The 27,630-nt window shown below is 47.1% G+C and overlaps 1 protein-coding gene across 1 annotated transcript in view; it reads left to right on the forward strand.

The window, feature by feature from the left end:
* The window catches only part of LOC115478374 (multiple epidermal growth factor-like domains protein 6), a 243,495-nt gene that overhangs the window by 125,291 nt on the left and 90,574 nt on the right, over positions 1-27,630 (forward strand). The window contains exon 5 of the mRNA XM_030215673.1: positions 15,736-15,858. Within this exon, the coding sequence (XP_030071533.1) occupies positions 15,736-15,858 (123 nt within the window). The remainder of the gene's footprint in view (positions 1-15,735; positions 15,859-27,630) is intronic.

Below are 27,630 nucleotides of genomic sequence, written 5' to 3' on the forward strand. Positions count from 1 at the left end.
ACATACCTGCACATATATACCCTGTGACACTGGTATTGTACAAAGGAAGTTCCAATTAGGGGCATCAAAATTTAGGGGCCCTTTTACTAAAGGGTCGCTGTGCGGCAAACCCAGATCTACCCAGACTCCGCCCCTTCTGCCTCGCATCACCTTATGCCTGGAACAGACTTCCTGAGCCCATACGCCATGCGCCCTCCCTGCCCATTTTCAAGTCCTTACTCAAGGCCCATCTCTTCTCCCTTGCTTTTGGTGCCTAACCACCTTCCCATTCCTGATACCTACACTGACTACATAGTTTTTACCTTTAGATTGTAAGCTCTCTTGAGCAGGGAGTGTCCTTCCCCATGTTTAAACTTGTACAGCGCTGCGTAACCCTGGCAGCGCTATAGAAATGCTAAGTAGTAGTACTGCCGGCCCAACGTGGGTGCCGGCAATAGTTCCACCCCCACCCCCCCACCCCCATTAGAAGCGCTAGCAGAAACATAGAGAAAATATTCCACAGGGGGTTACTGCCGGGTTAGCATGGGAGCCCTTACCACCACCTCAGTGGGTGGTGGTAAGAGCTGCTTCTGAAATGGCCACGCGGCAAGTGCTTCACTTGCCGCGTGGCCAGTTCTTTTTCGGCCTTTTTACCCTCTGCGGTAAAAGGGGCCCTGGTGCGCAGGAAATTTGGATAATTTCTTTAAAAAAAAAAGTCCATAAGCCACTTTTAAGATGGACTTGGAGAAATTCACTACTTATTTCTAGGATAAGCAGCACAAAATCTGTTTTACTTTTTTGGGATCTTGCCAGGTACTCGTGACCTGGATTGGCCACTGTTGAAAGCAGGATACAGGGCTTGATGGATCTTCTGTTAGTCCCTGCATGACATTTCTTAAGTTCTTATGTTCTAATATACTCCACAGGATGTCCAACACCATAGATATATAAAAGAAAACCAAAATATTTAGGTGAGATTTACACACCACTCTATCTTGTCATGGGTCTTGACCTTTCAAATTCTTCCTTTTCAACACCAAGTTCACATTTTTTTTGATCCCAATTCTTCCAATAGAAATTTCAGTTGAATATCAGCTCAGCAAATAAAACACTTCATATAATTCCTAGGAAACAGTCACCTCTGACATGAATCATGTTTCATAAGTCATTTGCTTTCAAGTTACTTTCTTTTTTTTCGTTACATTTGTACCCCACGCTTTCCCACTCATGGCAGGCTCAATGCAGCTTACATGGGGCAATGGAGGGTTAAGTGACTTGCCCAGAGTCACAAGGATCTGCCTGTGCCTGAAGTGGGAATCAAACTCAGTTCCTCAGGACCAAAGTCCACCACCCTAACCACTAGGCCACTCCTCCACTGTTGCTACTATTTGAGATTCTACATGGAATGTTGCTATTCCAACATTCCATGTAGAAGTCAGCCCTTGCAGATCACCAATGTGGCCGCGCAGGCTTCTGCTTCTGTGAGTGTGACGTCCTGCACATACGTGCAGGACGTCAGACTCACAGAAACAGAAGCCTGCGCAGCCTTCTACATGGAATGTTGCTAGTGGAATAGCAACATTCCATGTAGAATCTCCAAGAGTAGCAACATTCCATGTAGAATCTCCAATAGTATCTATTTTATTTTTGTTACATTTGTACCCTGCGCTTTCCCACTCATGGCAGGCTCAATGCAGCTTACATGGGGCAATGGAGGGTTAAGTGACTTGCCCAGAGTCACAAGGAGCTGCCTGTGCCTGAAGTGGGAATCAAACTCAGTTCCTCAGTTCCCCAGGACCAAAGTCCACCACCCTAACCACTAGGCCACTCCTCCACTGGTCGGAGGTTATGAGAGGCCACCTTTGGTGAAAAAATTTTAACCTACCCCCCGACCGGTAGATCGTCCGACATGGACACTTTGATTGCGGCTATGCTCTGCTGGAGCCAGTCAAAAGCCCGTCCCTTGCTTTTGCTGGGGAGTTGCAGGGGCCTGTGGAGGCGCACGCTGTTGACGAGAACGAGCGCGCTGGGGTTTGGCCTGGGCAGCAGTAAAGTAAACACACTCATTGGGAAGATCAGAACTTAATATTGAGACCCTTTCACAAAACTGTGGTAAAAGGTGGCCTCTGTTTGGAATTTTATTCTAAAAGAAATAACTGGAATATAGGGCTGTCAATGGTATGTTCTGACTTTCCAGTAAGGCTCATGTGTAAGACAGTCTACCTTCCAAATAACTATCTACAGGTAATTCCTACCTGCTAGATTTTGTATTGGAATTAGCTCTCAAACTGACTGTGAGCAATTGGAATTAAAGATATGGTGGAATGCAGTGAATCTCAAACGTAAATTCGAGAGAGTAGCAACTGAGAAACATAATCATATGATTAAATGTCAACAGAGATAGAAATGTTTAGATCAATATATTCTTTGACTGCAAATCCTGTAGTGGAATTTGTACAGCTTATGGCCTGATTATACATCTCGATTTCCTATAATTGTAAAGTAGAGGAGTGTGGTAGCCGTGTTAGTCCACTCTTAAGGTTATCCATAGAAATCAAACAAAAGAAAATAAGATGATACCTTTTTTATTGGACATAACTTAATACACTTCTTGATTAGCTTTCGAAGGTTGCCCTTCTTCTACATGGAATCTTGCTAGTCTTTGAGATTCTACTTGGAATGTTGCTACTCTTTGGGGTTCTACATGGAATCTTGCTACTCTTTGGGGTTCTACATGTTAAATAGAGAGGTGTGGTAGCCGTGTTAGTCCACTCTTAAGGTTATCAATAGAAATCAAACAAAATAAAACATGGAAAAGAAAATAAGATGATCCCTTTTTTATTGGACATAACTTAATACATTTCTTGATTAGCTTTCGAAGGTTGCCCTTCTTCCTCAGATCGGAAATAAGCAAATGTGCTAGCTGACAGTGTATATAAGTGAAAACATTCAAGCATTACTATGACAGTAAAATAGATACCATTGGAGATTCTACATGGAATGTTGCTACTATTGGAGATTCTACATGGAATGTTGCTATTCCACTAGCAACATTCCATGTAGAAGCCTGCGCGGCCACATTGGTGATCCGCAAGGGCCGACTTCTACATGGAATGTTGCTAGTGGAATAGCAACATTCCATGTAGAATCTATAGAAATCAAACAAAATAAAACATGGAAAAGAAAATAAGATGATACCTTTTTTATTGGACATAACTTAATACATTTCTTGATTAGCTTTCGAAGGTTGCCCTTCTTCCTCAGATCGGAAATAAGCAAATGTGCTAGCTGACAGTGTATATAAGTGAAAACATTCAAGCATTACTATGACAGTCTGACAGGGTGGGTGGATGGGGGTGGGTCGGAGGTATGCATGGGGACATCAAAGCATATCATTGATATAATTGTAAAGAAATTTGAACATATATCATTCCTGGTGTCTGTCTTGCCTTTCTAGATGATATGAGGCTGTCAAAGCTGAGGTTTCAGGGCCCGATTTATTAATGCTCTTTCCCATTTTCAGGGAAATTTACTAAACATTTAGCACACGCTAGCGCCATTAACATGTGTGATTTACTGCAGAGCCTGTTGCATAACATGACACTTGTGGTAAATAACACTTGTAAGCAGTATTAGCATGCATCAACTGTTAGTAAATGACCTCTTTTGAGCTTAGCAACTAATGCCCTAAACATTGCAAAGAGAGAGAGAGAGAGAGAGCGAGCTGCTACTCTTAGAACTACACCTTTCCTAAAGGATAAACCTAAAGGAATCCTATGTAGAAAGAGAATGGTGTCAAATCAAAACTTAGCCGTACTTAGGCAGCAAATCCAATAGTGTTGGGCAGGCTTCTATAGTTTGTGCCCTGAAAATGGCAAGGACAGCTCAAGATCAAATATGCATATGTTATATCATACTAGTAAAAAAGGCCCGTTTCCGAAACCAATGAAACTGGCGCTAGCATGTGGCTTTGTTTGTGTGTGTGTGTATATGTGTCACAGAGTTATTTTGTGTGTGAGTGTGTGAGGGTGCGGTGTGTGTGCAGGTTGTTGATGTGTGTCTTTTTTTGTTTTGTTTTTTCCAGCTGTGGTTCTGTGCTCTCCGTGCTGCACAGATAATGAGCCATTCTGCTGGGGAATGCTCCTCCCTTATTGTCACGTAGTTTCCTCTGATTGGTCCGTCTTACGTTGCCTAGTGTTGCCTGGGAACGGTGTTGTGATGGTCCTTTGTGTTTCAGAATGTTGAGGGTGTTTTTTCTGATTGGTCCGTCATGCGAGGGCGGGGCAGAGAGACATGGTCAGGGTTGTGGCTTCACCACCATGAATCCATGAACCCTTCAGGGAGTGACTGAGTGACTTCAGAACGTTGTCTTCAGAACGTTGAGGGTGAGTTTTATTATAGTAGATACTATGGACAGACTTGTCGGGACAGACTGGATGGATCTTGGACCATGGAGCTGTTGTTGTCTACTATGTTACTTACAAAATGAATCCAACGGAGGCAAAGTTCCAAAATGCCTAGATCGACCCAATGTCCACGCTTACTTTTTACTTGCACTCTTTGCTGAAGGCAGATCTAGAGAGACTATAATTACTGCATGGCGTTGGTCAAGTGAGGTGCAAATAAGGTCATATAGAGAAAGTAGGAGTGTTTCAGTACTGTGATTTGATTGGAAGCCTGCCTGAAATGGATGGAGGATGTTACTGGATTTGATATGTTGAATGAGTTGTGTGTGGACCAAATGTTTGAGAATTTTAGCAAAGAAAGGTAAATTAGAGATGGGGCGGAAATTTGATGAAGTAGAGAGATCAAGTTGAGGCTTAAGTAAAGGATGAACAGCCACACGCTTCCATAAGGATGGAACTGTACCTTCATGGAGAAACGAGATGAGTAGGGGAAGTAAAAGCGGGATGATTACAGAGCTGAGACGTTCGACTAAACCAGCTGGCCATGGATCTGCTGGGGATGACAAGGAATTAAGGGAGCTTAAGTTGCAAGAGAGAGAAAAGATGCTGTTGGCAGATTGAAGGAAGATCAAGAGGAAGAAGGGCAAGTAGAAGGGAAGGGGGGAAAAGATCAAGGGTTGGGGCTCTAAGATAATCAATTACATATGTAAGTGCGAGTCCATATGCTTCACCCACATGCACTTCCATCTCTCTAATATATGCTGTGTGACATATGCATGTATTTTCGGCATTTATACACGAATGCACAAACATACTCATGTTTATGCCAGTATTGTAACCATTTGTGTGCATGTTCTGCAAGTAAATATTTATTTATTTATAGCATTTATATCCCACAATTTCCCACCCACGGGCAGGCTCAATGTGGCTTACAACAGTCTGTAAAATCATACATCAAGTCAGCAAACAAACAATCAATTTCTTAGAAGTGTAAGAGAGAAAGGGTAAAAGCAAAGACGGGAAAAAGAGAAAGCGTAGTGGTGATCAATATGATGCCTTGACGTGCAGGACGTCAGACTCAGAAACAGAACGAAGGAAGGACCTCGGCTGGCGGGGGTTGGGGTCCCCCACCAGCAAAGGTAGGCGACGGCAGGGGAGGGTTGGCGGCGGGAGGGGGGTTGAGAGGGTCATCGGCAGGGGGGGGTCAAAGTTGTTGGTGGTGGTGGTGTCGACAATGGAGGGGGGGGTCGGCGGTGCCAGGGGGGGGTAAAATGTGCCCCCTCACCTCAGGCTCTGGACCCCCTTCCCGCCGAAGTCTGGCTACGCCCCTTGTGTAGGCACCTACGCAGCTTAGTAAAAGGGCCCTGAGTGAATCCCGCAATATGCCACTGTAAGCTGTGTTAGCCACATTTTAGTACCTAACACGGTTTAGTAAAAAGGCCCCTTAGCTTTGTAAATTTAGGAGCTCAGCATCTTTTTTTTTTTTTACTTTCAGGCTTTTAAGTATGCAGATTTGATTCCACCATGTACTGTAATTTTGAGCATTTTCTTTGTGGGACATAATGTATTTGCCAGAGACTGCGAGGTGCAGCATACTGCAAATACATTTATTTCTACTTATCCTATGGGTTTCAGAAAAAAGTGAATATGTGCTTATTATAGGATAATAAACTTCTCCCACCACAGCAAGGCAGCAATGACATTGTCTCATAAGCAAGAATTAATTTTGCTGCATGCAGCAGACTGAGAGGAAGATGGGAAATTTAATTATTTCCTCTGGATTTTTAAACCAGAGAAGGAAAGTTTTATAAATGGAGTCCGCATTAACCTTTTCAGCGAACTCTGAGGAAATGGGAAGAAGCAGGTCTCACCATCTCCTACACTCCATCTGTAGAGTAGCCAAGTAGCCTAACGGTTAGAGCAGTGGGCGGAGAACCAGAAGAGGCTTGTTCAGATCCCATTGTAGCTCCTTCTGATCTTGAGCAAGTCACCTAATTCTCTGTTGCCTCAGGTACAAATTTAGGGGTCATTTAGGGCTTTTTTTTTGCAGGTCCAGCATTAATTTTTCCATTAGGTCGAGGGACTTGGGGGAAAAAAAATAATAAAGTGGGAACACTTGGGGGCCCTATTACTAAGCCACGTGGAGGGGCATAATCGAGCGGGGGCGGCCATCTTCAAGGCCAGCCCCGTAAAGCGGCATCCCGACCGTATTATCGAAACAAGATGGCCGGCCATCTTTCGTTTCGATAATACGGTTGGAGCCGGCCAAATCTCAACCTTTGGGCCGGCTTTAGAGATGGCCGGCATTGGTTTTCAGCGATAATGGAAACTAATGGCGGCCATCTCAAACCCGGCCAAATCCAAGGCATTTGGTCGTGGGAGGAGCCAGCATTTGTAGTGTCCTGGTCCCCCTCACATGCCAGGACATTTATAACATTAAACATTATATACAACTACCATATGATGATCTCAAAGCGAATAACTTTCTGCGTAATTCGATAACAAGAGTGTTCCAAATCAAACTGACTGCGATGCATGATAATATAAAAGAATAAAAAAACAAAAATAGAAGCAAATTAACCAATCACACTAATACAGTTCAAAAATATAAAGTTAAATAGTAAACAAATCAAACTGAAACAATCTCAAAAAGTGCATATTACTGGTAAACATCATCGTGAAAAAGCATTTGTATGATTTTATTAAATTTTTTTCATTAAAAAAGCACCATCTCTTCAAAATATAGTGTAACCAAATATCCCAAGGGCATTTATGTACAGGAAGAGCCTTTTTCAAATGAAGGAGAGCTCTGGAATGAGGGGGCATATGACAAAATTAAGAGAGAATAGGCTTAGGAGTAACCTAAGGAAGTATTGTTTCACAGAAAGGGTGGTGGGGGCGTGGAATGGCCTCCCGGTGGAGGTGGTGGAGTCGAGGACTGTTCCAGAATTTTAAAAGGCATGGGATAAGCACGTGGGATCACTTAGAAACAGGAAGAATTAGAGGTTACAGAGGATGGGCAGACTGGATGGGTCATATGGCCTTTATCTGCCGTCATGTTTCTATGTTTCTAACCAACTTCTCCTGTATGAAGTCATAAATTGAGCAAGCCGTAAAGCTATGATTATTACAAAGGTTGCATCAAACGATTTTTAGCCACATCAGTTTGTAATAACAAGTCAATACTGACATCGCTGGATTTATTATACTGCCTTGGTTAATATCTCTGAAGGTAATTTACTATCAGTTAGCACATACTGGGGCCCTTTTACTAAGGTGCACCGAAATATGGCCTGCGTTGATGTAGGCACATGTTTTGGACGCGTGCAGATCCATTTTTCAGCGCGCCTGCAAAAAAGGCCTTTTTGGGGGGCCAAAAATGGACGTGCGGCAAAATTAAAACCAGCGCGCGTCCATTGACTTAGAAGTAAGGTCTCACGCGTTAACCGGTTGGTAATCATCAGCGCATGTACACTGCCGATTACCGCCGGGTAAGCACCACACAGTGGAAAATTTTTACCTTGTGTTTTGGGCGTGCGTCAAAAATAGAATTACTGCCTGGAGCAAGCAGTAGCCAGGTGGTAGTTCCAATTTGACACATGTTGGATATACATAGGCGCCTACCAGGAGCATAGCTAGGTAGGGCACGGGGGCATGGGCCCCCACAGATTTAGTCCTAGCCCCCTGGTTTTGCTGGCGGGGGTCCCCAACCCCCCCCCCCCTACAGCCGAAGCCTTCTTCAGCGCCGGTCTCCGGCGCGTTCGCTGATCTGTGCTGCCATGCTGTCTTCTTGAGTCCTGCACGTTCCGCTCAGTTTTTCTTAAAGGAACATTCACCTTGGGCTCTGGACCCTCCTCACGCCAAGGTCTGGCTATGCCCCTGGCGCCTACGCGTCTTAGTAAAAGATACCCACTGAGGTATCTTCTTTTCTTTAATATAGTTTCCCTATACCTATTATAAAACATCCACGATATTTCTTGGCATATTGCAGATCAAAGAGCCCTGACTAGTGTAGATAAGCTTCTGTCTTGATAAGCTTTGTTATTGTCGCTATTTAAAGAAAATTATGTCATTGTGGTATTAGAAAGAGCTACATGTTTTCAATTGTTATTTGCAAGTTACTAGTTTTGCGGTGCCAGATACGTTGCAGAAGATAAGCCACACAGATTTGCTTTGGCAGCCCATTCTGAATAATGGATCCAGCTTAGGGAGTTCAACTCCTTGCTGAGAGAAATGAGAAGTACTGGCAGGTCTCCGACTTCGCTTTTGGCACTCGTCATGTGGCTGGCCCCTTCCCTCCATCTGTCACTTAATCAGGAGAGAAAAAAACAGCAAGCCGCAGGCCCTATTCAATTAACTCTTCCCAAGGCAGTGGGATTTCACTGATTTCTAGTCTGGGCTGGAAGTATCGTATCAGGCAACTGAAATTATTACCCTGATACTCTGAACACAGAGCCATCTAAAACAATGGAATATTTTTTTTTTATTTTAGGTTTCTGTAGCAATTACAGATTTCAGAAGGAATGGATCCTAAGGAGCTTAGCCGAGATTGGGTGGCAGAGCTGGTGGTGGGAGGCGGGGATAGTGCTGGGCAGTCTTACACGGTCTGTGCCAGAACCAGTGGTGGGAGGCGGGGCTGGTGGTTGGGAGGCGGGGAATAGTGCTGGGCAGACATATGCAGTCTGTTCCAGAGCCAGTGGTGGGAGCTCCTGAGGATCCATTCCTTCTGCACAGGATTCCTTTATGCTTATCCCACGCATGTTTGAATTCCGTTACCGTTTTCATTTCCACCACCTCCCGCGGGAGAGCATTCCAAGCATCCACTACTCTCTCCGTGAAAAAATGCTTCCTAACATTTTTCTTGAGTCTGCCCCCCTTCAATCTCATTTCATGTCCTCTCGTTCTACCACCTTCCCATCTCCGGAAAAGGTTCGTTTGCGGATTAATACCTTTCAAATATTTGAACGTCTGTATCATATCACCCCAGACGTTCAAATATTTGAAAGGTATTAATCCGCAAACGAACCTTCATGGAATTCAAACATGCGTGGGATAAACACAAAGGAATCCTGTTTAGAAGGAATGGCTCCGTGGAATCTTAGCAGAGATTGGGTGGCGACGCCGGTAATTAGAAACAAAGCGGGAGCTGGGCAGACTTCTACGGTCTGTGCCCTGATCATGACTGAATAGATAGGGATGGGCTGGAGTGTAAATTTTAAAGGGGCTTCGACGTTAGCTTCAGAACTTAGTACAAGAACAGTACTGGGCAGACTTCTACGGTCTGTGCCTTGAGAAAGGCAAGGACAAATCAAACTCGGGTATACATATAAAGTAGCCTCCAGTGACCATGTAAAATGAGTTTATCTTGTTGGGCAGACTGGATGGACCATACAGGTCTTTATCTGCCGTCATTTACTATATGAAATGAGTTAATCTTGTTGGGCAGACTAGATGGACCGTTCAGGTCTTTACCGTCATTTATTATGTTACTCTTTGGGGTTCTACATGGAATGTTGCTACTAATTAGGATTCCAGAATCTTCAGAAATTTTAGTACAAGAACAGTGCTGGGCAGACTTCAACGGTCTGTGCCATGAGAAAGTCAAGGACCAATCAAACTCGGGTATACATATAAAGTATCACATACCATGTAAAATGAGTTTATCTTGTTGGACAGACTGGATGGACCGTACAGGTCTTTATCTGCCGTCACTTACTATGTTATGTTGTTTAGCGGTATATAAGTTCTCTTTGGAGGTCTTTTATTAAGCGGCGGTAAGCCCAATGCGGGTTTACCGCTCGCTATTCCAGAATTACCACCGGGCTACCACAGCAGCCCGGCGATAGTTCCCATCTCCAGCACACACCATTTCCAGCACTACAAAAAAAATGTATTATTTTTGTAGCGCTGGTGTTTACCCAGCAGTGCCGAGTTAGCGCCACCTCAATGGGTGGCGGTAAGTGCTCCCCCTGAAATGGCCGCAGAATAAGTGGCTCACTTACAGCATGGCCATTTCTTTAAAAAAAAAAAAGACAGCCTTCTACCTGCTGCGGTAAGAGGAGGCCTCAGCGCATGTCAAAAACTCACGCTGATGCTAACGCAGGTCCCCCTTTTTACCGCAGCTTAGTAAAAGAGGCCCTATGTTATATTACGTTGTTCCTAAAATCCTGCGTTGTGATAGAGACCAACTGTTGCATAAAAACCATGCCAGCATTACTTCTTTGCTTATTCTTTTCCTAGTGTAGGTAACCCGGGCAAAAAGTTCACATTTGCATTCTCCTGGTTTTTACAGTGTCGTGCTGTCTCCAGCCTTTAAATTCTTTCTTCCAAGCTGCCAATTGCTACCCGCTCTCCGCATTAAGCATGAAGCTTCTGTAATTTAGGCTGAGATGGAATTCTCAAGGTCATCTCTTTGGTTGCCTGAGCTGATTTTTCAGTCAAAGATTCCAAGACGCTTCACAGCGGAGCACCAGTTCCTGTTGATATTTTTTTTGTAACCCTTAACGTATTCATTTTCCAGTCTTCAAATCAAGAATGTAGTAGCATTGTTTCTTTACTAATTGTGACTTATTCATTTTGTACTTTTATGCTGTTCAAATGGGTTATAACAGACTGCTTTTTGCACAATGTGGAGTGATGCCAGTTTGACACCAATATCATCAATGCCCTCTCCGTTTACCCCACCTCCCCCATCCCTCACCCCAAAGAATCCATAGTCAAACCAATTATTTGAAGAAGATATTTTATTTATTTATTACATTTGTATCCCACATTTTCCCGCATAGCAGTAGGCTCAATGTGGCTTACAGGTTACTACTACTACTTAACATTTCTAGAGCGCTACTAGGGTTACGCAGCGCTGTACAGTTTAAACAAGAAGGACAGTCCCTGCTCAAAGGAGCTTACAATCTAAAGGACGAAATGTCAAGTTGGGGCAGTCTAGAATTCTTGAATAGAGGTATAGTGGTTAGGTGCCAAAGGCGACATTGAAGAGGTGGGCTTTGAGCAAGGATTTGAAGATGGGCAGGGAGGGGGCTTGGCATATGGGCTCAGGGAGTTTATTCCAAGCATGGGGTGAGGCGAGGCAGAAAGGGCGGAGCCTGGAGTTGGCGGTGGTGGAGAAGGGTACTGAAAGGAGGGATTTGTCTTGAGAGCGGAGGTTACGGGTAGGAACGTAAGGGGAGATGAGGGTAGAGAGGTAGGGAGGGGCTGCAGATCGAGTACATTTGTAGGTTAGTAGGAGAAGCTTGAACTGTATGCGGTACCTGATCGGAAGCCAGTGAAGTGATTTGAGGAGAGGGGTGGTGTGAGTATATCAGTCCAGGCGGAAGATAAGACATGCAGCAGAATTCTGAATGGACTGAAGGGGGGATGCTACTACTACTACTTATCATTTCTATAGCGCTACTAGACGTACGCAGCGCTGTACACTTGAACATGAAGAGACAGTCCCTGCTCGACAGAGCTTACAATCTAATTAGGACAGACAAACAGGACAAATAAGGGATAAGGACAAAGAGTAGCAAGATTCCGTGCAGAATCCTAAAGAGTAGCAAAATTCCGGAATCCTATAGCAGCAAGATTCTGTGCAGAATCCGAAAGAGTAGCAAGATTCCGGAATCCCAAGACTACTACTACTTATCATTTCTAAAGCGCTACTAGACTTACGCAGCGCTGTACACTTGAACATGAAGAGACAGTCCCTGCTCGACAGAGCTTACAATCTAATTAGGACAGACAAACAGGATAGATGGCAAAGTGGGAGGCCAGTGAGGAGTAGGTTCCGGAGAGGAGAGTACCATACATTTTTGCATTATTTATTTATTTATTGCATTTGTAGCCCACATTTTCCCACCTCTTTGCAGGCTCAATGTGGCTTACAATAAATACATCATGAATAGTGGAAATAAGAAGAGGATAGACGTTTGGTATTACATGAGTTTTTGACATGCGCTGAGGCCTCCTTTTAACGCAGCAGGTAAAAGGCTGACTTTTTTTGTTTGTTTGTTTTAAAGAAACGGCCGTGCTGTAAGTGAGCCACTTATTGTGCGGCCATTACATTTGGTATTACAGAAGCATTTTGGGTTACATAATAGTGATCTTATTTATTTATTACATTTGTATCCCACATTATCCCACCTTTTTGCAGGCTCAATGTGGCTTACAATTCATCGTGGATACTGGAAATAGAAAAGAGTATACATTTGTTTTAGGAGAAGTTTTGGTTACATGATGGTAAAATACATGATAGTGTTAAAACAATAGACATTAGGTGCATGATAGTGTGAAAGCAGAAGACATTAAAGAACATTCCTGGGTATCTTAAAGAAAGTAGAGTTACGCGTGTTGTTCTTTGTGATATATTTTGTCAAAGAGATAAGTTTTCAGGAGTTTGCGGAAATTGGTCATTTCGTAGGCCGTTTTCAGGTTACGTGGCAGTGAGTTCCAGAGCTGTGTGCTTGTATAAGAAAAGGTTGATGCATGCATTGATTTGTATTTCAAGCCTTTACATTTGGGAGGATGAAGATTGAGGAATGTGCGGGGGGATTTTTTTGCATTTCTGGGTGGTAGTTCTATTAGATCCGACATGTAGGCTGGGGCGTCTCCATGGATGATTTTATGGACCAAGGTACAGAGTTTGAACGTGATGCGTTCTTTGAGTGGGAGCCAGTGTAGTTTTTCACGAAGGGGGTTGCGCTTTCGTATTTTGGTTTGCCGAATATAAGTCTGGCTGCCGTGTTCTGGGCTGTCTGGAGTTTTTTGAGTATTTGCGCTTTGCAGCCGGCGTAGAGTGAATTACAATAGTCCAGATGACTAAGTACCAGTGATTGTACCAGGTAGCGGAAGACATTCCTTGAGAAAAATGGTCTGACTCTTTTTAGTTTCCACATTGAATGGAACATCTTTTTAGTTGAGTTTTTTTGCATGATTCTCAAGTGTTAGGTGTCGATCAATGGTGACTCCAAGGATTTTTAGGGTGTCTGAGACTGGTAGACTTAGATTAGGTGTGTTGATGGTGGTAAATTCCTTCTTGTTGTATTGCGAGGTGAGAACTAAGCATTGGGTTTTTTCAGCATTTAGTTTCAGTCGAAATGCATCTGCCCAGGAGTTCATTATGTGTAGGCTTTGGTTGAAAACATTATAAGACAGTTCTGGGTACATGTGGGGGATTTCACATGTGTTGATCTTTGTGATATTATTGTTGGATAACATCAATGCTTCACCTTTCATGGTTTGCTTCCTCCAGTTTCTGTGGATTTATTTGGGCTGTTTCAGTATTTTATTTCCTAGAAGTTAAGTAGAGGTTTAAGGGGCCCTTTTAAAATGGCGTGTAGGTGCCTACGCACATCCAACGCATGTCAAATTGGCAATAACGGTGCCCCGGGCAGTAATTCCATTTTAGATGTGCGCCCAAAACACGCGGTAGAACATATTTTCTATTTTCTACCACATGGCACTTATCCGGCGGTAACTGGTAGTTTACGCATGCTGGCCACTTACCGCTTGGTTAGCGCATGAGACCTTACCGCTGTCAATGAGTGGCGGTAAGGTCTCAGCCCCAAAATGGACACATGCTGGTTTTAATTTTGCCGCACATCCATTTTCCTGCACAAAAAAAGCGCCTTTTCTCCAGGCACGCTGAGCAAGCGGACCTGCGCCAATCCAAAACACATGCCTACACCAGCACAGGCCACTTTTAGGGGAACCGTAGTAAAAGGGCCCCTAAATTATAAATAGTGAATCGGAAATGGCACGTCTTGCTTCATAATGGATTAGGTAAGAGACCGATGAAAAATGAAATGTAGACAAATTCATGTAAGTTTTCCTTTGAACAACAGTGACATTTTAATTTGCATTTTTGTGCTGTGTTTAAAAGTATAATGGCAATCATTGTCATACCTTTTAATGCTTTGGATGCTAAGAACGTTTAAAAGTGACTTAGAATTTTATGCTTTTGCATGAAGGAGTTTTGATTGTCATATTAAAGCAAAATACCTTCCTTGCAGTAGGATACACATTAGGCACAAATCAATATTGTAACCCAGTTTTATGTAATTCTGATTAGTATATTTGATGCGGATCATGAATCTGAGAAATGTGCTAAATTGATCATTGGAAATGCAATTTAAAAGAATTAATTTAGATTCCTCTTTTGTCTGTATAACTCTCAAAAGTAGGTGAAGCTCAGAGTAGGACAAAATATGAAATTTTCAACATTAACTCTTTTCCAGTTTGTGAACATTTGTAAATAGGTAGAAATACATACATGACCTATTGTGACTTCGTCTTCATATACCAGTTCATAAGAGAAAGAAGGTTGGACTGGCTTGGATTCTCAGCCAGAGTGGTAAGGACACAGTAGGTCTGGGGGGCTCAGAGGTATCTAGGAAGTGAATTGGGAGGGGGGTGGAGCAGAATGGTAGCCTTTTCCTGCACCCCTCCAACCCCCTTGAGCCAGCAGGAAGCCTTCAGTTACTGGGCATGCTGTCCGGTGGAAGAGGCTATATAATTATTATTTAAAACCATCTCACATTCACAAGTACAATGGAAAAATATAATCTAGACAAACAACAAATTATGAGAAAAGTACTGGAAAAAAAATAAAGAAAATCAGTTGTAGCTCAGGGTGAGTTACATTTAGGTATTCCCTTGTCCTGGAGGGCTTACAATATAAGGGGTCCTTTTACTAAGTCGTGTAAGCGTTTACATGTGCCCAACATGCGCCAAAATGGAGTTACAGCCCGGCTACTGCATGGCTCTTGCGGTAAACTTCATTTTTTCGCATGCTTCCGAAAAATAATTATTTTTGGACGCGCTTGTCGGATGCGTGCCAAGTGGCGCGTAAGTCATTACCGCCTGGTTACCGTGTGAGATTTTACCGCTAGGTCAATGGCTGGCAGTAAGGTCTCAGACCCAAAACGGACATGCCCCGATTTTGCCGCACATCCATTTTCAGCAAAAATTTTAAAAAGGCATTTGTTTTTACAGGTGTGCTGAAAATGGCGCTGCGCATACCCAAAACACACTCCTACACCAGCGCAGGCCATTTTTTTTCAGTGCACCTTAGTAAAAAGACCACTACGTTTGTGCCTGAGACACTGGAGGCCAAGGTCATAAGGAACGGCAATGGGATTCGGATCAAGCACCAGTGGTTGTCAGCCCAGTGCTCTAACTACTAAGGTACTCTGTTCCGCTCTGATGTAAACCAGCCCAGGTAAAGGAACCGTAGTCCACGGTGGATGGATTTTTATGGGGACGTGTTTCAACAGAGATAATAAAAGAAGCACTTGCATTCGCTTGCTCTACTGTTTGTAGAAACTGAATTTAAAATGTCTCCCTCTCTCTCCAGATGTAAATGAATGTGCCAGTGAGAACGGCAGATGTGAGGACCAGTGCTGCAATACAATTGGCAGCTATTACTGCAGTTGTCCAGCTGGCCAGAAACTGAAAGAAGATGGGAAATTATGTGAGGGTAAGTCAGAATACCTTTAAGCCATCCACCCGCTCCCCCACCTCGTCACCGTCAACGGACTCGAAGAAACGAAAACCTGCAGTACATTTTATCGGAGGCCAGCTGAAGTGCAATTATTGAAAACCGTCAACACTGCGCACCTCCATGCTGTGACTCCTTTAACAAATATAATTCCATAAAACACTTCCAAAGCTTTAAGATGGTGAAACGTAGCCCTGCAGCCTGGAATTATTGCCGCCAAGATCTGATTGCACGGGTTCAGTCATTTGCATAAAGTGAGAATTTAATTTGTAATTTCTTACTGAATATTCAAGATTTTTTTTTTTTATTTTAGAGATAGTACTGTTTTGAAATGCACATATGTTTGTCATCACAACACTAAATCCATCCACAATTTAATTACTCAAATTATGAGATCTAAATAGAGCTCATTTACTAAACAGCAATAGTAGACAGTAGCTGCCAGATTATGTATAGCTCACCCAAATTTGGGCGCAGATCTCAGATCCACTCATAAACCAGTGGCTTAGCTATGTGAAGCCACGGGGGCCTGGGCCTCCGTAGATTTGGCCCTGGACCCCCCTGCCGACGACCTTCTCGACCCCCCCTCCTGCCGCCAACCCTCCCCCGCCGCCGCCTACCTTTGCTGGCGGGGGACCCCAACCCCCGCCAGCCAAGGTCCTCTTCTTCCGGCGCAAGGCTTCGTTCTGTTTCTGTGAGTCTAACATACATGCAGGACGTCAGACTCACAGAAACAGAACGAAGCCTTGTGCCGGAAGAAGAGGACCTCGGCTGGGGGGGGCTTGAGGTCCCCCACCAGCAAAGGTTGGCGACGGTGGCGGCGGGGGAGGGTTGGCGGCGGGAGGGGGGGTCGAGAGGGTCATCGGCAGGGGGGGCAAAGTTGGTGGTGGTGGGGGGGGGGGGGTCGGCAATGGCTGGGGGGGTCGGCGGTGCTGAGGGGGGCTAAAATGTGCCCCCTCACCTCGGGTTCTGGACCCCCCTCCCGCTGAAGTCTGGCTACGCCCCTGTCATAAACTAACTAGTCATTTAGGTGCCAATAATCAATTATTGGAGGTAACAAGCACTGTTTGTGTCTCAATTAGACTATGCCAGTGGTTCCCCAACCTGATCCTGGAGGCACCCCAGCCAGTCAGGTTTTCAGGATAGCCACAATGAATATTCATGAGAGAGATTTGCATGCAGTGGAGGCAGTGCATGCAAACCTTTCTCGTGAATATTCATTCTGGATAGCCTAAACACCTGACTGGCTGGGGTGCCTCCAGGATCAGGTTGGGGAACCTCTGGACTATACTAATTCAGTTTTAACTGGTCGTACACAGGGGGAGCTGCACAAGCTGCAAACATTGCAAAATACGGCAATTCATTTGTTGGGGAGGAGCGCAGAAGTATGGTCATGTTACCTCATTATGGGCTAGATTCTATATACGGCCCCTAAATAATCTGCATGGAACAAGTTCCCGCCTAAGCGTGTTCTATAAGCAGTGCCTAGATTTAGGCGCAGTATATAGAATACGCTTAGTTGATATCCCAGTGCCTAGAACTACGTCCATCCATTTACACCAAGGAAAACGTGGTCCAGTCACTCCTACCCAGTCCAACTCCTTCCTCCAAATGGTGCAGGGGAGGAGGATTTTAGGTGGGGCAAAAGGTTAGGGTTATTTTACCATGTTTTTTGGGCCCTAATGTGACTTGTGGTGTATCACCACAAGTCACGTTAGAGTATTTGCATAGAAATGAGATGCAAACCATACATATTTTGCATGTCATTGCTGACTAATCTGCGGTGACTAAATATCACCACTGTATGTTAAGTCAAACAGTGTTAAGGCCCTTTAGGTCGTGTTAAGGGCTAAATAACGAGAATTAAGGCCCTAACACCACTTGATGAATTCCCCCCCGGGTGCATTTTTACCTGCTGGGGGGGAAGTAACCTGTTCTGGGGCAGAGGGAGCACGGAACGAGCGGAGCTGACATGCGCGTGGCACCCCCCCCCCCAGTGGCGTGCACCCGGGGCGGACCACCCCTACCTTGGTACGCCACTGCCCCCCCCCCCACCCCCCACACACACACTCAGAGTGGTACTAGTTGTGGCAAACCTTAAAATAATTTTTCTGATGGTGGATTCAAATGTCATTGTAAAAGAATATTTTCTAAGTGGAAGACAAAGCTGAGATCAAAATGCATATTTGCTTATGAATAAACTTTAGATGGCAGCCGTATTTTTCGGACTATAAGACGCACTTTTTTCCCCCCAAATTTGGGAGGAAAATGGGGGGTGCGTCTTATAGTCCGAAGGTAGAGATTTCCCTCCCTCCCTCCCTCCCTCTGAGTTCGGGATGGCCCTGTCACCAGTTCTCCCTACGTCGGTCTCTGCGAGATTCAAAATGGCCGCCGAGACGTCAATTCTCGGCGGCCATTTTGAATCTCGTCGAGACCGTCAGGCAGCATACAGGAGGATGGAGAGCAGCGCGCTGGGCAGGAAAGAGGGGGCTCTTTCCTGCCCCGACGTCACTAGACCACCAGGGAAGATCGCGTGACGTGAGTAGGGAGAAGTGGTGACAGGGCCGGGGGGAGGGCGATCCCGAACTCGGAGGGAGGGATTCGGACAAGACGCACCGGAGCACCTAGGTTTTAGAGGAGGGAAAAAGGAAAAAAAAATTTTTCCTATTTCCCTCCTCTAAAACCTAGGTGCGTCTTATGGTCCGGTGCGTCTTATAGTCCGAAAAATACGGTATATACAGATCTGTAGCTTATCATTCTGATCTTCAGATTTGTATGAGTAATTTACTGGACATTTATTGTATGTCCCGTATCCAGCACAGACAAGTCACATTGCCTTGCTGCTCATCAACAAAAGGAGATTTTATTTGGTTCAGAGTAATAATCCATCTTCCTGTTATCTGATCCTTGTAATCTCTAGAGAAATTTAAGTTCAAATCTTTTGGCAAAGTCCCTAACAGTCGGCTGTGACCGTTCTATGTTTTGACTTTTGAGAATTCTGATTTCTACGATGAGATACTTAATATCAGTCTCTGCATGGCCACAGTTTACCAGGGTAATGAAGCAATTAGGGATGTCAATAATTTATTTGATGCTCACACCTGTGGGGTCTAACCATCTTCGGTTATTCCAGATCTGGCACCAACTGACCAAAAAAAAAAACTTCCTAGGGGCCGATATTCAGAACGTGGTCAGCGTGGATATTCAATGCTGGGCTGTTTCCGTTGACCGGCATTCAATATCTGGTTTATTTTTAGACGGTTTAAAGTTAACCGGCTAAATTGAGATTTGAAGATAGCCGATTAACTTGAAACCGGCTAAAGGTAAACCAGCTATTTAAGCAGCACCAATGTGGTCACTCACTTAAAATAGTCAGATAAGAATTGAATATTCAGGGATAACCCACTATATCGTGCAATATAACTGTTTTTCTCCTAGGCACTAACCAGCTATCCCTTGCTGAATATTGCCAGATAGCCGGTTAAGTGCCATTTAACCGGCCAGGTACCGTTCCTAGCCAGTTAAATGAGTTTGAATATCATGGGGCTGGATTTTTAGGAAAGGCAGATGTTAATGGTAAAAACTGTAAAATCTGAGATGCCAGTTCAAGTGATATAACAGCTTACATTGGTTCATACAGAGTGGACTCCACAATTTTATAGGGTGAATTTGTATTCAAGATTTTATATGGTTTTTCACCATTTCACTGTGAAACAGGTGGGAAATCAGGAGACGAAAGGCAAATTTTGGTTCCAAACAAGGCAACTTTATTGCTAGCAAGTGAACAGCACCGAGTAGCCTCGGGACACTGTGTGTCATAAATCATCTGACACTTACATTTATACTTCCCTACTGGGCCTGCGCATTTGGCCCCTTACACGTCACAACCGACATGCGCAGTAAACATTTGTAGTTCTTACAGTACAAAATTGTAGTCCCAGTACGTACACACGTCATAACACTGAAATGATACTGGCAAGAAAAACGAAACTTAGCAGCTTATTCTTCACACACACACACTGCTCCTTTCTAGCACAGGAGATAAGGTTCGGCTCAGGAATGCAGGGGGGTGTCAGCACCCTCCAAGGTCGTCTATTCAGATGGCGTTGCTACAGGCAAGCTGGTCTTGTATAGGCCTTGCTAACTACTGTTACAAGCTATATGTCTAATAGCCCTGCATTCTGTGTTTTCATTAGTAAACAGCAACTTCTTTCATTAGTAAACAGTAAAACTGGATAAGGCACAAATGTCCAGTGCAGTAATAAGGTGTGGCTAAACAGCCAAAAGCAGAGGTAGAGTCCATAAGTATAAGTCCATCAGTAGGAACAAAACATGAGGTTGTCCTGTTGCTCAGTAGTATGCATAGTATTCGAACAGTATCCGGCGGTCCACTCCTTCATTCCCCCCTTTTGATACTTGAACATCCATTCTGGTGGAGAGTATCACCTCCATGAACCCTGAAAAGGAAAGAAAGGACAAGGATAGTTAGCGAGGGAGGCAACAAGCGAGCCCTAAGCCCTTGCGCAGCCGTTGGTTGCTTCGCCGGGTTTGAGACGGAGGGCCCCTAGTGGATTCCCCCCCCCTTTGTAGCCGGTCTTATGCTGCACAAGGGTAATGGCCCATTAAGTGACTTAGGGGGTTCAAAGTGCACATCAGCCACAAGGTGCTTCGTCGTAAGCTTCATCAGACTGGGGAATGGGGGAGTACATCTGGAGAGCCATAAGCTGGGCAGCAGCACGGCGATCAGCGATGCTTTCCATGGTGGAGCGGAGACACCTGAAAACTAAGGGGAGAGACAAAGGTATTAATAGGCAGGACAACAAAAACAGGCCACCCATGACGAGGAGGCCTTGCAGGCTCCCGGAGGTTGGGAGCCAGCTGGTGAGGGAGGAAGTCCAATCCCACGCACTGTTCCAGGTCTGGACGGGGACGTGGGCTAGTTTGACCATCCGGTCAGTTATTTCTCTGATGACATGGCTCTGGTCATCAATCTGTAAGCAGCAATTACTGAGGTTAAACTTGCCACACACCCCGCCCTCCTGGGCTAAGAGGTAGTCAAGAGCCAAGCGATTTTGGTAAACGGCGGTAATGAGTTTAGTGTTCTGTCGAGCTAGGATATTGAGGGCAAGGGCCGAATCGTTGGTAAGGATTTCGAGTACGGCCTGTAGGCGAATAATGCGATTCAGCATGTAGATAGGGGTGCGGTACCCGTATGTACCATCTTCAGCCCATGTGGCCGGTCCATAGTAATGAATGATACGTTCAGGCGGCCACTCGTTGTCCTTCCAGTCTCCAATTTGGACTTTGGGCTTGATGATTGGGAAAGACCGTTTTCGTCGGGCAGGGTTATCAGGCCCCTTTTCGACGTATAGGGGGATACCCAAAGTTTCGCCGACTTGTATGGGCAGAAGGAAAAAACTAGGTCGGACCGTGCCCAAGAGACAGGTACCGTACCAGCGGGTCGGGAGTTGTTCATAGGCCCGGCGTCCGCAGATATAGTAGTAGCCCGCCGGGGCTACCCACTTGAGGGAGGCGTTCCCTCCGTATGTCCATGTCGTGTTCAAGGTGGGTTCTGTCCAGATAGGCTCCGGGGCGGGCAGGTTGTCCGTTTGCCACCAGGTCGTCCGGCTGCCATTATACTGAAGAACCCCCGTACAAGCAGAGTCTCCCACTGGTACAGAGTAACGCTTCGATGGCGCTCGACTAGCGCAGAGGGTACCTATGATATTTGTTCTCAGGGCCCATTCATACGGCTTCGGCCGCTGGGGAAAGGTAATGTTGGTGGTGTTGAGTGCATCCCATGTTTGCTGTCGGATCTCTCTCGCTTCCCAAGGCCATTGTTCACCCATGTCGGTGCCTCCACAGACGAAACAGTTGGCAATTCCCAGGGAGAGGGCAATGTTTTCCGCCAAGTTGAGAAACATATTCCGGGCTTCTGGGGAAATGGGGAATTTAGTCTCAGTGCGTTCAGCACGGGCGATCTCATCGAATACGTCTTGGTAGCCAACGACAGTAGTCTGATAGTGCGTAGGAGGCTTAGTTTCGAGATTCTGATATATGGTAATATATGTCAACGGATCCATTCCTCCGCCGTCAATGCCGAGGCCCCACGTCCCTCTCCATGGCACGTCGTGTCCTCGAATGGGCCAGTCTAGGGAGACATAGTTACCAGAACCTCGACGAAACTCGCCCAGGCCGGTGCATCCGGCATATCCTCCTCCCGTATAAGCACATACTCGGTCCCAGCCCGAGGCTCGAGTGTCGCCGGCGCATGGGAGCCAAACCCACGGGGAGCAGCATCTCATGTCTGGACTGAAGGGGCAGACATACTTGTGGTCATTAACGTATGCCTCTCGCCAACTCTGGCTGCCACACTTGCGAGACCAAGGGTGTTTATCCATGGCGGCACAGACGTCGAAGGTTAGGGTTGCTACAGTTTGGATGCCACCAACAAGGATGCGAGTGGAATTTATGTAATACAGAATGCCATCTCCCTCTACTCCCGGAGGCCCGGCCACATACGCAGGGAGTCCAACGCTGAGGGTGATATTGTAGTATCTCTGCTTGGTAGGGCTATGGCAGATAGTGAGATTTCCTTGGAGGCATCTGTGGAACTGTTGGAGGCCATTCGGAGTGATGAGGGCACAAGTCGGGAGAAGCCGGCAATCGCCTTCCGGGGGCTGTGTCTGGTGAATGAGGGTAGTGACTAGGTGATATCCTCCCTCTATACGGTGGCGCACAAGACGCAAACATTCAGTGCAATTCAGGCTCAGGGTGGCAGGATAGCTCGGAACTGCACACAGGAGAAGGAAGATGGTCAGCATTATATATGTGGTGGAAGGTATCCGAGCTTTTGCAGCAAGAAGATAATGAGGCCCACGATGAAGGCTGCGATAAAGAGAGAGCCAAAAACGCAGTGGGTCCAGAAACTGAGTTCCTGTTGCTGGGCAGGCATGAATCTGGTGGTTCACGTCTTTCTTAGAGTCAGCCGTAATGGAGCGTCAGGATGTTGGTGCGCAGTCCAACGCTTCAGGGTGCTGCTAGTGGGAGCAGCAGGTTTCAGTCGGGTCCAATGTATCCACACTGGGCTTCCTGCAATTTTAACAGCGGTTGAGGTCGTTAGGAGAACAAGGGAGGGCCCCTTCCATTTGGGCTTTAGGCAGTCAGATTCATCCCACTCTTTTACCCAGACCTCGTCTCCCACCCTGAACCTGTGCGTAGGACTGGTGAGGACCAAGGGAGCTACTCTTTCAGTGTACTGCTGTATGTCTTGCACTACCTGGTGTAAGGCTCTCATCTGTTTCACTAAGGAACTCTCACCCTGTATCTGCAAGGAGTCGGGAAAGGAGGGTAGTGGTGGTGGCCTAGCATACATCATCTCGTAAGGAGTAAGGCCGGTAGCCTTGGGGGTACACCTAAGATGCAGCAAGGCCAGTGGAAGCAGGTCGGGCCATTTGGCTTTTGCTTCTTGGCATAGCTTGGCTAGCTGGTTCTTCAGGGATCGGTTAGCCCTCTCCACTACTCCACTGCTTTGGGGTCTCCAGGCACAATGCAACTTCCAATCGAGGCCCAGTCTGGTACTGAGCTGTTGTGTTACTTCGCTAGCGAAGGCGGGACCGTTGTCAGAGTTTATTTGCTTGGGGAGGCCGTATCTGGGTAGGATTTGATGAAGCAGTAGGGAGGTAACTTCTTTAGCCATCTCCGTTCTAGTGGGCTGGGCTTCAATCCATCCGGTGTAGGTACACACGGCGACGAGGATAGCTTTATATCCCCGTGCTGGGGGCATATGCGTGAAATCAATCTGGCACACGTGGAAAGGGCTGGTGCCTCGGAGAACATGTCCTGGCATAGGGCCGGGCCCCGTTCGAGGGTTGTTCCGGGCACAAGTCGCGCATCGGCTGGAAGCGTTTTTGGTCCACAGGGATAGTTTGTTGATGTAGTAGGTCTTCTCAAGTAAGCGCCCCAGGGCGTCCCTTCCCAGGTGGGTGCGGTCGTGAGCCTCCTTGGCCACCGTCCAGGCCAAGGCTTCGGGTATCCATATGCGCCCATCCTGTAGTATCCACCAGCCATTGCGTGACTGTAGACCCTCTTGTTGGGCCCATTCCGTTTCTTGGGGGGTGTAGATAGGGGTCTCCGTAGGGAGCTGGACGACGAGTACGGGGTCAGGAGGGTGAGAGGAGTAGGGGAGCTGACTTGCCCTTTTTGCAGCGTCGTCTGCCCGCTGATTTCCCCGGGCGATAGGGTCCGTTCTTCCAGTGTGGGCCCTGCAGTGCATCACAGCCACCTTCTTCGGCTTCCATACTGACTCGAGTAATTGGCAGATCTCAGCGGCATTTGCAAGTCCTTTCCCCTCAGCTGTCAGAAATCCCCTCTCCTTGTACAAGGCTCCGTGCACCTGGAGGGTGAGGAAAGCGTATTTGGAGTCGGTGTAAATGTTGACAACTTTTCCTTCAGCCCACATAAGGGCTTTGGTGAGGGCAATCAGTTCCGCTTTTTGGGCTGACGTCCCGGGCGGCAGAGCCATAGCTTCAATCACATGGTCCTCCGACACGACGGCATAGCCAGCTCTTCGGATTCCCTCTATCACCTGGCTGCTTCCATCGGTGAACAGGGTGATGCCTCCTTGCCAGGGTTGATCCTTGAGGTCAGGTCTACTGGAATGCACAGTGGCCATTACTTCTTCACAGTCGTGGAGTGGCGATTCGGGGGCTGGAAGGAGAGTGGCCGGGTTGAGGTTGGTCGTGTCCAAGATCCGCACCTCCGGATTCTCGCACAAGAGGGCTTGGTATTTAACCAACCGGGAGTTGGTCATCCATCTGGGTCCGTGACTCTCGAGTAGGCCGCGGATGGCGTGGGGTGTGGTCACAAAAAGTGTTTGGCCGAACGTGAGTTTATTGGCCTCGTGTATCAGGAGACAGGCCGCTGCAATGCTTCGGAGACAGCCCGGCCATCCTCGTGCCACGTTGTCCATGCTCTTGGAGAGGTATGCTACAGGGCGTTGCCAGGTGCCGACCAGTTGGGTGAGGACTCCAAGTGCCAATCCCTTCTTTTCGTCGATGAACAAGTGGAACGGCTTAGTCACATCTGGCAGTCCGAGCGCTGGTGGGGCCGCAAGGGCATCCTTAAGGTCCTGAAGGGCTTTCAGTTCGCTTTTCTCCCACCGGAGATCTTGGCCCTCGAGTTCAGGCCCCTTCAGTTTGGCATACAAACTGTGGGTCAGGATAGCAAAATTGATGATCCAAATCCGGCAATATCCAGCGGCTCCGAGGAGTGCCCGCAATTCCTTCTTATTCGCAGGAGTGGGTTGGTTGCGGATAGCTTGGGTGCGGGGGGTACCGAGCCTTCGGGTTCCTTCTCGGAGGCGGAAACCCAGGTATTCGACTTCGATCTCGCATATCTGGGCCTTCTTGCGACTGGCCCGGTACCCCTGGGCTTCCAGGGTTTTCAAGAGGTAAAGGGTAGCTTCTGCACAGTCCGTGTACGTTTCACGGGCCACCAACAGGTCATCCACGTATTGGACGACCGGCCCATACTCGTCCTGATACGTCTTCAGGTCCTGAGCGAGTTGGTCGCCGAAGAGGGTGGGGGAATTCTTGAACCCCTGGGGAAGCCGGGTCCACGTATATTGCTGCTTGGTTCCCGTCTGTAAGTCTTCCCACGTGAAGGCAAACAACTTCTGGCTGTCGGCAGCAAGAGGGATGGAGAAGAAGGCGTCCTTCAGATCAATGACACTGTACCACTTGGTCTGAGATGGCACTTGGGCTAGGATGGAGTAGGGGTTTGGTACGAGGGCAACTATATCGGCTACCTGGTTGTTGACTTTCCTCAGGTCCTGGACGGGTCTGTATTCGGATGTTCCTGGCTTCTTAACGGGCAACAATGGGGTATTCCATGCGGATCTAATTGGTTTAAGGACCCCTTGTTGGAGGAGTTTCTGTAGGTGAGTTTGCATACTATGCCGAGCTGTATAGGGGATGTGGTATTGTCCTTGGTTAACCACTTGAGCATTCGGTTTGAGCTCAATCCAGATGGGGATAGCGTTAACGGCCAGTCCTCCTGGGTTCGCTTCTGCCCATACATCAGGCACCGCATCCATTATGGCTCGCCTCTGCTGGGCGAAAGGGGTGTTCTGGTCGTAATGGCAGTCGCCAGGTCCTACAGTTGGGGGAACGTGTAGTCTCCATTCTTCTCTCACTGGGCAGATAAGTGTTACTGGCCGATCTTCGAACTGAGCTTCCACTTCACCCGTGGTCTTGAACTTCAAGGTGGCCTGGAGCTTACAGAGTAGGTCTCGACCGATCAAGGGGACTGGGCATCCGGGGATGTGTATAAACTGGTGAGACACCATCGTCCCTCCAATCTGGACTTGGCGTTCCTTGAGGAGGGGGGCTGCAAGGGATTTCCCGGAGGCTCCCACAATCGGTATAGTTTCTTTCGTGGCTGGGGCTATGGCAGTGGTGATAACAGATCGCTGGGCCCCCGTGTCTAGTAAGGCCTTCATAGACTCTGTCCCCACCCGAATTTCCACCAGAGGGTCAGTGGGGACTCTGCCCTCCCGGTTCCTTCATGCTGTGCTATCTCGGGTAGCGTCCACAGCCATTTGCCATTCCCTCCGGTCATCCCGTCCTCTATCTCTTCGGCCCCTTCCCCGGCCTCGTCTGGGGGCCCCTGTATGGTCGCCCGTCTCCTCCTCCCTCTGCCGGTCCCCTGGTTCCTCTTCTCTCGGGCTGTCCCGTGTTTCCTCTGGACAATCAGCCCACCAGTGTCCTTCTTTTCGACAATTTGCACACTGGTTACGTCCTAAGGGGACCGTGCCTCTCTTGTCTTTCTGCCCCTCCCCCTTGGTCTAGGCCTCAGGCGTTCCTCCAGTACCGTGGCCAACACATCTGCCTTTTCCCGCATCCGCCTGGTCGATTCCTTTCGGGCCTCCACCTTCTCCTCCTGGTCGCGATATCCGAATACGCGATCAGCTATAGCTTTCAGTTGGCTGAGGCTCATCCCTTCGAACCCCTCCGTTCTCTGTAGCTTTCTTCGTATATCCGGTGCTGACTGGCTAACAAAACTCATAACCACGGTTGGGAGGTTCTTAGGGTCTTCGGGATTTATCGGGCTGTGCCTTCTGAATGCTTCCATAAGTCGTTCAAGGAAGTCCCCTGGACTCTCGTCCTTTTGTTGGACTACACTGTGGATTTTTCCCATGTTGGTAACCTTCTGCTTCCCCTTCTTTAAGGCGGCCAGGTACGCCTGCTGGTATCGGCGGATAAAGGTTTGGCCTTCGGCGGTTCGGTAGTCCCACGTGGGAGCAGCGATGGGCGCCTCCGTTTCTATTAGGTTCTGTAAGTTGGCATGGGCCGGATTCGCATCCCGGACGGCTTGTTCCATATTTTGTTGTAGAAGGCGGCGTTCTTCAGTGGTCAGGATGTGGGCGCTCAACTGCCTAAGGTCTGCCCAAGTCGGGTTATAACTGTATATAATGCCTTCCACCAGCTCTATCAACTGCTCGGGTTTCTGGTCGTAGGACGGCCCTTGGAATTTCCAGTTATACAAATCGGCACTTGAGAAGGGAACGTGGCTGTAAACTGTTGATTCAATGGGCTGGCCCCCCCCTTCCGCCGGGTTAGGGGTATAGGTGGTGGACTGTCGAACTGGGAATAAGTTGGCGGCCTCCCCTTTCTTACTCGCAGGGAGGGCATTTCGCGGACTCGATTGGGGGAACCGAGTAATGTTCTTCACAACCCGTTTACTCTTCCG

This window comes from Microcaecilia unicolor, chromosome 10, assembly GCF_901765095.1.
Source record: "Microcaecilia unicolor chromosome 10, aMicUni1.1, whole genome shotgun sequence".
NCBI classification, from domain to species: domain Eukaryota; kingdom Metazoa; phylum Chordata; class Amphibia; order Gymnophiona; family Siphonopidae; genus Microcaecilia; species Microcaecilia unicolor.